Genomic DNA, 14,191 nt, shown 5'->3' on the forward strand with positions numbered 1-14,191 from the left:
TCAAATGACCTCAAAAACTGCACTTATATGCCTATGAAAAACATGTATGGTATCTGCTTCTCCAAACCTTAACAATATTGGATGTTGCTTTAAAAATCTTAGCCAAGAGGTAAGAAGTGATGTAAACTTTAAAATCTTTGCCAATAAGTGAGAAATTATTCAAATTTGGTTCCAATTTTATTTTTAGTTTCTCTGTTAAATATTTTTCAGTATTATATATTTTAATTTCTCTACAGTAAGGATTTGCCATGACTATTAGAAATAGGCAAGGTAAACAACATACATAGAACAGGTTCTGTGACAACATGACATAAATGCGTAACTCACATCTGGCACAGGAAAACTGTACTGCAAAATGACAGCAGTTTAGTGTTCAGAAACCTCACTTATTGTTACTCTTCCTCTAGTGCAAAATCTGCTGATCCACAAAGTTAGTTCTACTGTCTCTCAAAATTCAGGACACTTTAAAGGAAGGCGAATACACATTTTTGTAAAGGATTCTAACTTCTTAGAAGTGAATTTGGTGAGGAAAGATTTTTTGCAGTTAAAATATTGATAGATATAAATTTTACTGCATTCCAAAAGGTTTGTGCTTATTTCTGTTCACACCCCAAGTGTGGCAAGTAGAAAACAGTGATGTCCTTTACATTTCCAATTACATCCCTAATTCCCTATATTAAGTTAGATATCTTGATCCCCATAGTCAACATTTAACAATGTAGAAGTTGTGAGATATGGATAATTATTCACTAAAACCAAAGAGTTTAAAATGAATTTGATGCATTTTATTTGACAAATTATACTTATTTAGGTGATACAAAACTAACTGATATACAGAACAGATGGGAAAAAATACTAATAGAAATAATTTTTGATATTTTCCAGTCTATTGATATCTATAAATCTTTTGTAATACATGTTGATTATTTTGAGACATGTAAATGAAAGGTACTATAAAAATGAAAAATACTACTGCTAAGCACAGATAAAAAGATTTAAATTTCAATACTTACAATCATCTAGATCTAGAAGTGAAACATCTTTGGTAACAGCATTTCTATCTTGCTTTGTTTTTTTTTCTTTCTCCTACAAAATAATAAATATTTTATTTATTGCATATTCTATCTTAAAAATCTATGACATAGTCCTTAACATTTCAAAACAAACATTTTCCCCCCTTTGCTTAGTCTTCCATAAAAAAATCAAGTTAAGTTTCTATATGGTTATGTGAAATGCTTTTTTGAACCAAAATTATTTCAGTTAGCACATGATATTTCTTCTTCACCTTGCAAACTTTTAAAATATTTTTTACTTAGAGATTATAAAGGACCTTCAGAAGGAAACTTAAAAGTAAATAATTATTTTATGTTCTGTCAACTTTTTGCTAACATAAAAATCTAATGTGACTCTTTGATAGAGAGTGTACAAATATTCTCAAAAATAATTTTAAAACAAGTTGATTTAAGAAAAAGAAATGCTTAAACAATACATGCTTAGCTCTGATATTGTCAGTGGGCTTGTGATAGCTCAGCCTTTTTGAGAGGTAGTCTGTAACAGGCATTGTACTAGGAACTTTACATTTCAACACTGGTTTGCATCAGACTTCTTTTGCCAAAGATATTCATTAAAAACCATAAATATTTTCAGGCTCTTGCTCTTTAGGGTTGAAAAGAATTAATTTACTTTCTTTTCTATTTTCCTTTGGGGAGGATAAGTATTTCAATATTTCTATACATAATTAGGGCTTCTTCCACCTCAGATTTGCTTATTTAGTCTATTATATTTTTGAAATGTGGATACCCATAGATTAGATTCCTAAGCCTCAAGGTAGTCACAGTATGCTTAGAGATTCAGAAAAGATGTGTAACTGTGAGAAGAGAAAAAAAAGGCACATTACTGAGTAGTAGTATAAACAATTAAAGACCAACAAGGATTAGGGTGTTAAACAGATTTATTTGGGCCATGGTTACCTAACTTTATACTTTATTTTTACATTAAACCTTCACAAGTTGAAGGCCAAAACTTAAGCTTTTGACAAAATGTTGTTGTTCACCTATTCAATCATTCATTGATTCATACATATGTACAGAATTTTTAATAGATTCTGTGTTAAGCAATGGAAGTAACACAACCAGGACAGACACAGTCTAGTACCTGCCTTCAGATGACTTACAATCCACCAAAGGAGTTTACATCTTATTACTCATGTAAGTAACTACAAATATTTTTGAAGTAGTCCTTTAGCTACGGAAAGGTATCACTAAAGCAAAAGGTACTTTACTAACATTTAAAGTCTGTATAGTGTTAGACCTCTTATAGCAGTGAACATACATGAACAAGAGCAATATATCACATAACATATCCGGTAACATTTTAAAACGATTTAAATCCTGCTTTTTTTTCCCCCTTCGCCAATACTCAGAAAAATTATTTTCAAGGATCACACAATAATATACATTAAAATACTAGCTAGAAACATCAGCATTGATTTTCTTCAAAATATTTATTTCTGACACTGAAAACTCCAAATCATCTAGGTGGATTTTAATTTTCATTCATTATTTAAAAACAAAACAAGCAATATGTGTCCTTCTCGCCACACCTGAAATAAATAACAATTTCTAGGACTGGAGAAAGAAAAATAAAAGAAATGTTAGTTTTGAAGCTGAAATGTGAAAGTCGGAGGTAACAAAAACACATTCAGAATGAATATGCCATCTCAACAAGAATAACATTCCTGTGAAGAAAGAACATAAAACAAAAAGCTTATCACCATGTGACTTTATCAAAATGCCATGCTGAGCACAATGGGTGTAGCTTCCTATAACCTACAATGGTGCATGACTGTCTTTATGGAACTGTAACCTCCCCACCTGAAAAATTAGAAACCTATCAAATCAAGACAAAGTTAAATCTGGAGGCAGGTCTATATACCTTATTTTCTACTTCACAGCTAAGAGTGTGTAACAATATCTATTAAACACACATCAGGTCACATATAACACAGGACAGAACTGCATGTGGAATTGGCATAATCTCTTATTAGAAGCCTAAAAGAAAGAGAAAAAAAGGATCTCAGAAGGACAGAATTTCATTGACTTTCTGAGTACAGCAAATAACTGGTGACTGAAATACAACATTAGCAATAGATAACGGTCATTTATACTGAATTGAAAAAGCCTTGCATTCCGAATCAAGGCTGTAAAAAGCATCGTGATGTGTTTGGCATTCCTCTCTTATATTTCATTTCTCATTTAAAAAAATCCACAGTAAGTTCAAAACATTTTCATACTTAAAGGATCTACTTTAAAAATAAAAATCTGAATTCTAAACAAAGAAGTTAAGAGCCCCATTCCATCAAACATTTCTCCATTTGCAATTCATCTTGGTAATAGAGACAGAACCTGGGTAAATGCATATAGGACTTGAGGCAGGAGATTTTTCTTGCTCAATGCATAATTCATGTGCTCCGCCTGCAAAGTGTGTAAAATGAGAATTTCACACCGCAGCATGAGCCATGGAGCTGCAGAGAAAAGGCAGACGAAATCATATTTTACTGTGTGAATTTTATTTCTTACCCTCCCAATATTTATACAAAACCATCATTGACAAACCAAACACACTGACAGATCACCCACTGTTTCCATTGTGTTAGTACTTGAGAAGAGATCAGGCAGAAAGATAGACAATTTGTTTTTGTATATTTTTTTAAATAGAGGATTAGGTTTTTAACAGCTGAGTGACTGTATTAGACTTTTATAAGGACAACAGTAACTGATCTTAAAATCTCACTACAAAAATACCTAGTTATCAATGCATCATCCTCAAATCTCCATTTGTTTCTATGGTATTCGATTATACACCTCAACACATCAACATTTTCAAAATGAAATACAAAGTCACAGGGTTAAGAAACTGATTTCTATTTAACATATTTCATTTCAAATAATAAATAAAAGATCCTGGAAATACTTATTAAGCTCAAAAAAATGTAATTATATACCTTGTAAGGATTTTAAAAAATCCATCATGCATGTTTATCTTCATGCTGATAAAAAAAAAAAGGAAGCAAAAAGAAGATCTAACACAGCATCAAATATGCTTCCTAACAGGAAACCATTATAAAGAGGTTTGAAATTTAAAACTATAAAACAGGATAAATGGTGATGTAAAGTTTGTCAAACCCACAAATTCAACGCTTATTTCTAGCCTCAAAGGACAAGGTATCCACATGAAATATTTTCAGTTAGAATTACCAACCAAAGACAATTTAATGATTCTCTTGCCTTCAAGTCATCTAACAAATCTGATTTTAAAAATCTGAGGCTCACACTTACACTTTGCTTGAAAACAAAATTACACTGCCAGAAAATTGAGACTTCTATATAAGTTAAAAAGAAGTCTAAACTGTTATACAAATCTTCCCTATTAGATTATACCTACTTAAATAAGAAAGATTGCTTAATGGCATTCACTGTGATTTAAAGATCTCAGTTGAAGTGAAATGCTATTTCTGTTCTGGAGAACTTAAAATATGAACTAAATTGGAAAAGACATAAATTGAAGGAGGCAAGTCTTTGAATTCTCAGAATAAAAACTAATATTCTACAATCTTCAGAGAAGTTATATAATTGCAACAATCATAAATACTTGAAAAAACACAAGTAAACCTTGTTTCCTAGTCACAGATAACTAATTAGATTATCTATCTATTAGATTAGATTTCTAATCACTGATTAGAAAACTAATCAGAAGATAGTTCTTTTCACTGTTATCCACAATCTATTCATACCACATCCCATATTTACTTTATACCCAAGAATCTTTCACATGGTAGATCTTTTATTGAGGCATGTCTCTATATTTACTGACATCTGAACACTAGTCATAAGACACTGACCAGGCCAAAGAGCACAAAAAGATTTAATTAGCTTCTTTGCACCTCTCAAAAAGAGACTAACAAAGCTATGTGAGATCTCTATAAATGTGATAAAGACCACCAACAAAAGCATCTTAAACACTGCTAGGATACAGAGACGATATTATTTTTCTTAACGCTAGTAAACATATTAACCTTAATTTTGATTCAAATATGGAAATGCTCTTTGTATTAAATGCTATTAGGTGAAATACATTAAATATATCTATTTTCCATTGATAGATTACTATGCTTAATATAAAATAAATGTAATTAAAATACTATTAATATTTTAAAGGAAATACATAATATTATTCACAATAAATTAACATTATGACTTAAAATTTTTATTATTTTAATCACAGCTTATTTGAATATTCAGCAGGTGGTGCATAGACATTGAGGATATAATCAAAACTACTAAATTACAGTTCAGGTGTTAACAGTGGGACGAACAAGGTGATGGCAGAAATAAGTATAGTAAGTGGGAATGCTCTAACTTATTGTGTGTGTGAGTCGCTCAGTCTTGTCTGACTCTTTGTGACCCCATGGACTATAGGCCGCCAGGCTCCTCTGTTCATGGGATTTTCCAGACAAGAATAGTGGAGTGGGTTGCCATCTCCTAACTTATTGGCTGATAATAAAAACACTGAAGTCATGTTCAATGAAGAAAAAAAAAACCCTGGCAACTTAAAAAATATATTTTAAATAAAATTTTTACCATCTGTTCAACACATAATTTTAACTACAAGCAGAATATAACTTAATTATATCAGTAAAACATGGGATAAAGTGATATAAATGTGAATGTCTTCCTGATTTAATGTGGCCTGTATTACTAATTTTTTTCTCCACTTTTCTTTGTAAAAAAAAAAAAAATCTTTCCTAAACACCACATGAAATATGTGAAAGTACTGAAAATACAGAACTATTAAAACTAATTTTGTTACAGGTATTATACAAATTCCAGGAGATAGTAAAGTACAGAGGAGCCTGGTGTGGTACAGGCCATGAGGTCACTAGGAGTGAGACATGACTTAGCAGCTGAACACAAATTATTTCATAAAAGGATTGGACTCAAATTAAAATGTTTATTAAATTTAGTTCAGAAAAGAACATCTGCAAATAAAAATATGCTTGCCCATCAAAATAACTGTAACTGAAGAAAAAGATAATTTTCTTTGGTTATGACTGACAATATCTGACTTCAGTGGAGGCCATCTCCCAATCAGAAAGAGAAACAAACCAACATGACACCAGTTTTGAGTTTTATGACTATGCAGGGGTACGCTGCTGAACGACAAACACTTCAGGAACAGATATAATTTAACAGTAGTTCTCACCTACTGCCCTACACCATTCTCACCTACTGCCCTACACCATTCTCACCTACTGCCCTACACCATTCTCACCTGACTGTCCCTACACCATTCTCACCTGACTGTCCCTACACCATTCTCACCTGACTGTCCCTACACCATTCTCACCTGACTGTCCCTACACCATTCAAGTGAGGAAAACCCTCTAGTCATCAATATCTTCAGTCCATGCAGTCATTCTCAACTACAAGTGAGGAACTACCCTTGATACAAGACCACTTTCTTCCTCAGCTTCTATTTTCTGTAGTAAGAGAAAAGATACAAAAAGAAGATCAAAGGCATAGAAATGGAAAAGCATACTGTATGTCATGAGAGCCATGAAGAGTCCATTGGGATTAGAACACAAGGGGGGTTAAGACTAGAAAGGTCAGTTTTGGACCTTTGAACTTGAGGAGCTCACTGAACTCAGAGACAATGCGGTATCATTATAGGTGACTCTGACAGTAACCTGGCAGCTGTTTGGAAGGACTGGCATTGGGGAGCTGTCTGAGAATGACAAAGACAGCGGTGTATGGGCGACACAAGGAAGAGATGACCTGTAATGGTGATGGCAGGGAAAGAAGAAACAGGTACGAGAAATAATACACAAAATCTCTAAGACTTGGCAACAGTGCATACAAACAGGATGAACTAGGGGTCAAAGACAACTGTGGGGCCCCAAATCCGGGAGAACAGAAAGCATGCTGGTACCAAATGACAGATCATGTCTCTGGGTTTATTAGGTTTGGGAAACCAGCAGCTCCTAAGAGGTCTAAGAAGCTGGTTTGAATGAGAAAATTTACAGATGTTATGGAAGTAATTCAAAGAAATGTTTCAGCTGATGTTACAAAAGTTAGTAAGTCTCACAACAGTAAAATGTAGAGGAAAAAAAGGACTAAAATTAATCCACATCGATTAATATTTTTGAAAAAATGTGAACTGTGAAGTACTAACTTTGGAGCAATGTTCACACTTGGGTGTCAGAAGAGAAGTAAAAAGTGAAAAATAGAAAAATTAATGGGTTAGAGAAGTCAAAAGAAAAAGGATGAAGAGAGTTTCAAGTAGTAGGGAAACTGTCATATAAACAGATCAGAGAAGGATAAACTAAGAGAAGGTTCCTGGTTTTGGAGAAAGGTCATGGTTGCCTTTTTAGAAAGCAGTATCTATAGGAAGCGATGGAAGTAGAAATCAATTTACAAGGGACTAAGAAATAATTTGCAGAGTACATCATGAGAAACGCTGGGCTGGAAGAAGCACAAGCTGGAACCAAGATTGCTGTGAGAAATATCAATAACCTCAGATATGCAGATGACACAACCCTTATGGCAGAAAGTGAAGAGGAACTAAAAAGCTGCTTGATAGAAGTGAAGGAGGAGAGTAAAAAAGTTGGCTTAAAGCTCAACATTCAGAAAACTAAGATCATGGCATCCAGTCCCATCACTTCATGGGAAATAGATGAGCAAACAGTGGAAACAGTGGCTGACTTTATTTTTTTGGGCTCCAAAATCACTGCAGATGATGATTGCAGCCATGAAATTAAAAGACGCGTACTCCTTGGAAGGAAAGTTATGATCCACCTAGATAGCATATTAAAAAGCAGAGACATTACTTTGCCAACAAAGGTCTGTCTGGTCAAGGCTATGGTTTTTACAGTGGTCATGGATGGATGTGAGAGTTGGACTGTGAAGAAAGCTGAGTGCTGAAAAATTGATGCTTTTGAACTGTGGTGTTGGAGAAGACTCTTGAGAGTCCCTTGGACTGCAAGGAGATCCAACCAGTCCATCCTATAGGAGATCAGTCCTGGGTGTTCACTGGAAGGACTAATGTTGAAGCTGAAACTCCAATACTTTGGCCACCTCATGCGAAGAGTTGACTCATTGGAAAAGACCCTGATGCTGGGAGGGATTGGGGGCAGGAGGAGAAGGGGACGACAGAGGATGAGATGGCTGGATGGCATCACCGACTCAATGACATGAGTTTGAATAAACTCCGGGAGTTGGTAATGGACAGGGAGGCCTGGCGTGCTATGATTCATGGGGTCGCAGAGAGTTGGACATGACTGAGTGATTGAACCGAACTGAACTGAAGAAATAATTGCATTAAGAAGTAGTAGCTGGAGAATATCTAGATTATTCTTCTAAACTCTCACTCACACATTCTCTCTGTCTCTTTCTTCCATTCCCTTCTCCTGTCTTTAAATGCTAGGAAAGACCTGAATGCTTTCATTGGCAGAGGAGGAACTAAGGAAAAAAAGAGACTGAAGGTGCAATGGAGGTAGAAGACTATCAACTAAACAAATCCAAAAGGAAACAGGATGCTAAGTGGATAGGGATCACTTACTGTGAGCTGCAGTCAGAGATAAAGGAGGGTAAATTGAGAGTGTGTGTCAGAGAGTAGAGAGGTAAGAGATGCTCATAGTGAATGCCAGGTCAGTCTGCAGATAGTGGATGAGATCAGAGGCTTCAGGTAAGGGGTCACACCTGACCACTGATTTCTAACTAGAAAGGTATTTAAAAAGTTGGAAAAATGCAGGAGACATAAGAGTGACAAAATATTTTGGGTTCCTTTTAGCATTGGTGTTCTGTAACCCTAATACTGGTCTCTCAGAGAACGAATATTCAAGTTTAAAAATGCTAACACTAATGTTTTATATTTATATAGGGCTTTACATTGATCTTTCACATCTGATTTTTTTATAATAGCACCTGAAAGAAGCAGAGTAGGTATTACCATTTCTACTTTATAGATGAGGAAACTGAAGCATAAAGATATTATCTTCCAACAAGGAGAACACTATACCTATCTCATAGGACCTCCATAAAATGAACTGTTTTCAAAGCCATATATTTGAGGTACCCCAAGGTCCCATTTTCATACTCAGTATCTCTAAAATACATTGTCCAAATGAAAGAAAAGGTTGAGAGAGTAAAAGTATAGCTTTAGCTGGGCTGCAGATTTAAGGTATATGAATTTTTAGCACTAACATACTGTCATGCTAAATTAAGGTAAAGCACCCACCATCTGCCTCCATTACTCATACTTTAGAGTGGAAGCCACAACACAGAGCAAGGAGAACTTTTTTACAATTACAGTGTTGTCCATTATTAGAAAATTGGTACACTTGTAATTGCATGCTATGTTTCAAATCATTCAGAAAGAAATAAAAACAAAAAAATTGTTACGGTGGCTCTAAGGTGGAGAATACAAATTAAAACAAATAATCCTATAATCTGCCTGTTACAGACAGGAAAAGCATTACAATATATAGAAAATAAACTATATAAGCAAAACACATAGACACAAAACTATCGACAATGTGAATAAAACCTGAATTTCTCAAGAGTCTTGGATCACTGCATTACTTTGAAATTTCATAATGATGTTCTACAGTAAAATATTTTCAACTACTAAGTGATTTAATCTGATCACTGAAAGTGACAGAGAAGAAATAAACTGAATCTCTGGCCTGGGGTACCTCTGTGGGATTCTAATGTCCAACACTGAATAGGTACTAAAGTCTGCAATTTTTCAACTTTCACAAAACTTCATTAGAATAACTCACTTGTACCCACTTGACAACTCTTAATTTCTTGCTTGGTTATTCTGAAAAACTCTCAGTTTCTAAAGCTCTTTTATTTTGAATAAAATCTTAAGATCATTTTGTAATTTAATATAAGTAGGAAATGAGAGGATATCCAACTCACTGAGTAGTTAATAAGAGGCCAGATTAATAAACCTAAAAATCTGTAAGATTTTATGTGAATTTTTGAAAAATAAAACCCCATATTACATACTACATACAGACATAAATTTTAAATATAAATTCAAGTTTAAAATAACTTTTTCTATATTTAAGAATATTTAAAGACAGACAAATACTAGCCAATGTTTAAAGCATGTTTATTCTTTTTCAAAAATATGGTTATTCTTTAACAATAAATCTTGGATGGAGGAAGACAATTATTACTTTGATGAATTTATTTTCATACTTGCCTATTCAAATGATTTATTCAAGAAATTCATGTTACTAGAACAAATAAATGAAAAAATAGTGCATTAAAAACAAGCTGAATTCAATAAAAGGTAAGGTGTGATCATACTTTCAACACATGGAATAATACACTTATTCATAAAAACCGCTGCACTTGAAACCAAGCACCACCACGATCCATTTATAGGATGGGAACAATAATTAAAGATCAAAAGGATACGTATTAAGTCTGAATTTTGTATTAAAAACTACATTTTCCAATTTTTTTTTTGTTGCTAAGCAGACAGGGTTTAGTGCTACAGATATTGTACTAAAAAACCATAACTGCTCTTTTTTCTTTCAGCCGCACAGTGCAGCATGCAGGATCTTAGTTCCCCGACCAGGGATCAAACCCGAGCCTCCTGCAGTGGAAGCTTGGAGTCTTAACCAGTGGTCCACCAGAGAAGTCCCTATAATCATTCTATTAGCACAAGTGCTTCTTGCATTTGTTTTTAAATACATGTTACTGCATTTTTATTAATTATTAAAGAATGTATACTCTTTAATTAAACCTTTAAAAATTATTATCCAAAATGCCTGATATATTTTTTAAAAGTATATTAGTCTTAATTTCTTATGAAGCATGTACACTTATATTTCTTTGCTCAATACTACTTCTGTGGGGGAATAGCACTGAGTAAAGGGGAAGTCAAAGTCCCCTTTACTTCCCATCTGGCAAAAGCTTCCCTTGTCACATCACAAACAAGAACAAAAAAGGTCATACTCGTAACACTGAGGTCTCTAACTGTGGTTGGAAAATGTGAAGTTAAAAAAGTTTCTAACTTCTCTGCAGAGGTGAGTTATGAGGGAAGTAATAATCTACACACACACACACACACACAAATCAAAATAAAATCACAGGTGTGGATGAATGAAGATGGTGTTTTACTTGCCAGTGACATATTAAATTCCTTCCCTGCTTTCTTGACTTTCAACAAAACAAATTTTTAGAAATATTTATTCTTAATTGTGAAAAGGCTAAAGAATATTTATTTTCTGTTACAAAAATGTGTAATCTCTTACCTTAGTAACTTTTCTGGATTCAGATTCACTTTCAGATTCTGATTCTGATTCAGAATCTGAAGAACTCTCTTCTATTGAACTAGATTCACCACTGGAAGACTCTGAAGTTTTAGAGTTTTCTTTTTCCTTATCCACATCTTTAGAATCACTAATCAGAATAATAAAATTGGAAATATTAGATACTTACATAAAAAAGTAGTTAGAAACATCAAATGATAAATGTTACCATTTTTTCCATTTTGTGTATGAATCAAAATCTTTATTAAAGAAGTGTATTTCACTGAGAACAATTTCCTTTTAGTGTATAGACAGTAAAAATGGTTTTAAAATTCCAAAACACGTTAATGAAATAATAATAAAGACAGTATTATCTATAACTAAATCAATCAGAACCCATTCAAAACTAAACCATATTACACACACTTCAAGTGCAAAAGATCATAAAATAACACTAAATGACATCATAAGTAGAAAATAATAATTAAATGTTTGATTTACTAGGACTACACATTAGGTGCTACCATTAACAACTTCAGAAATACTTAGGCAGATTTTAAAATACTATCTCAAAATACTCATTAACAATTTAAATACTTATAATCTACTTTTGCTAATACAGACTTGCATTTTAGAGATTATTCTGCCCAAGAAAAAGATTTAACATATGTTCCCAAATGTGACCCTTTAACATATATGAGAAAACATCAACCAGTTCAAAAGAGAATTCTTCTAACGTACTAAATTTTACTAAAAATGTAAGACAATCAGATAACACTAAAGTTTTAAAATACGAAATGATCAGACCTAAGTTCTGATGTTCATTTTGCTCACTCATTCCCTCATTTAACAAATATTTACTGACTGCCCTCCACGAGCTGGCACTATCTTAGGTGCTGAGAGTGACAGTGGTTAGTGAGATACAGATGATCTCCATATTGCTCCTTTATAGAGTCTATAGTCAGTCCATTGGAAGATAAAGAGAAGTTAAGTTGGCAGTGACAGAAAGCATGGTAAACAGTAAGTGACAAAGTATACTGTGTCATGGGAATACTTGAAGGAGCATCTAAACAAAACGGACCAAGACTGGGTCCCTTCCTAGAGGAAGAGACACATGCGTTGAAAAAGAGGAATAAGGCAGGAAGAAGGGAAGGGGAAAAGGTCTCCAGGAAGAGATAACACACGGTGTCCTCTCAGGGGAAAAGAGATAGCTTGTGATCTTTTTTATTTTCTCAAGTTTGAAGGTCTAACTTCTCTTTATCATATGTGCGTGTATGTGTGTATTGTTTTAAAAATCCACCTTGTGCCAGACAGTATTAGGCAATTCATAAACAATTATCTAACTGAGATGTTTTAACACATTCTTCCCAGGTGGCAGTAGCGGTTAAGAACCCACAGGCCAACGTGGGAAACATGAGACGTGGGTTTGATCCATGTGTCAGGAAGATCCTGTGGTGGAGGGCACGGCAACCCACTCTAGTTTCCCTGGGCTCCCCTGGTGTCTCAGCTGGTGAAGAATCCGCCTGCAGTGCAGGAGACCTGGGTTCCATCCCCGGGTCGGGAAGATGCCCTGGAGGAGGGCCTGGCAACACACTCCAGTGCTCTTGTCTGGAGAATTCCAAGGACAGAGCAGCCTGGAAGGTTACAATCCACGGGGTCACAGAGAGTCATATAGGACTGGGTGACTAAGCAGAGCACAGCTGTTACGACTACTAAAGGGTGGTTTTGAAGATGCTCAGAGCTCCTTAGCTTTAAAAAATTATCACATAGCTATACTGGCAAAGTTTTTAAAGAAATTCTAAGAGTCAAGACGAAAAACACCTGGAGAGGGTGAGTGGTTAGGCAACTGGAAAAATTGATATTTCCCTGAACTGATTTTTGTGGAGGAAATATGTGATTGCTGTTTATTAAAAATGGAGTCATGGTAACATTTCAGAGCAGATGTAATTATATTGATGACTAAAAAGTATGTTTTTTTTCTTCTCCTAGTAAAGAATGGCAATTTATTATCTCCCATGTAGTGGTTAAAACATATACCTAAAATATAAGGTTTAGAATGTATCTGAGATTTCCTTTTATATAACAAACAATTTTTAAAAATTCAAATATGAGTTTAAAAAAGCCTGTTTCTGAAGAAAAAAATAATGAAACTAACACAATTTATGATTATAAGCTTCTAGCACATTGACTTTTGCTATCAGAAAAGATACTTAGTGCTCTGAACAAAACTTTGCCTTCCTAAGAAACATTCTTCACAAACTTAAGTAATCACAGATGGACATGAGTTTGAGCAGACTCTGAGAGATAGTGAAGGACGGGGAAGCCTGAAGTACTGCAGTCCACAGGGTCACAAAGAGTCGGACATGACTTAGCAACTGAACAACAACAAATCATAGATACTCTGATATTAAACTAGAAGCACAGAACCTCTCTCTGAGAAAACCAAGCAACTGGCTTGCTGCAACAAGTAAATGATTCTGAGTATACTTAGCTTCTAGCCTTTAAGATAAGATTTTAAAGGTAAAAGTGTTATTTTGTTATGCATCACTCAATTTTGATGGGTAATTATTGTTTACCTTACTGCTTAGAGTTTCAGATGTTAATCTAATGAAAAGAATTTACTGGTAACTAGCTTTTTAACTTTGCAATGATGAAAAGCCTGTATTAATTTAACCTACAGATTTCATTTGTTCTGAACAGGAAAAACAATATAAATCACTTTTAAAATCATTAAATCCTGACTTAAATTAATAAAGTCATAATTAGGGCATTATGCTGTGTTTGTTATGGAAGTGGCAGGGCGAGCTGCTTTAATTACTGTCTGTAATAAAAGGAGCAGAGAGCGTACTGCGCCCCAATCAGTGC

At 34.2% G+C, this 14,191-nt stretch overlaps 1 protein-coding gene across 2 annotated transcripts in view; it reads right to left on the reverse strand.

The window, feature by feature from the left end:
* Positions 1 to 14,191, reverse strand: part of AP3B1 (adaptor related protein complex 3 subunit beta 1) — a 227,847-nt gene that overhangs the window by 74,956 nt on the left and 138,700 nt on the right. For both annotated transcript variants that reach the window (XM_043470725.1, XM_043470726.1), the window contains exons 20-21: positions 11,330 to 11,477; positions 1,014 to 1,086 (exon numbers count right to left, since the gene is read on the reverse strand). In XM_043470725.1, coding sequence (XP_043326660.1) covers positions 1,014 to 1,086; positions 11,330 to 11,477 — 221 coding nt within the window. The remainder of the gene's footprint in view (positions 1 to 1,013; positions 1,087 to 11,329; positions 11,478 to 14,191) is intronic.

Source organism: Cervus canadensis, chromosome 6 (genome assembly GCF_019320065.1).
Source record: "Cervus canadensis isolate Bull #8, Minnesota chromosome 6, ASM1932006v1, whole genome shotgun sequence".
Taxonomy (NCBI): domain Eukaryota; kingdom Metazoa; phylum Chordata; class Mammalia; order Artiodactyla; family Cervidae; genus Cervus; species Cervus canadensis.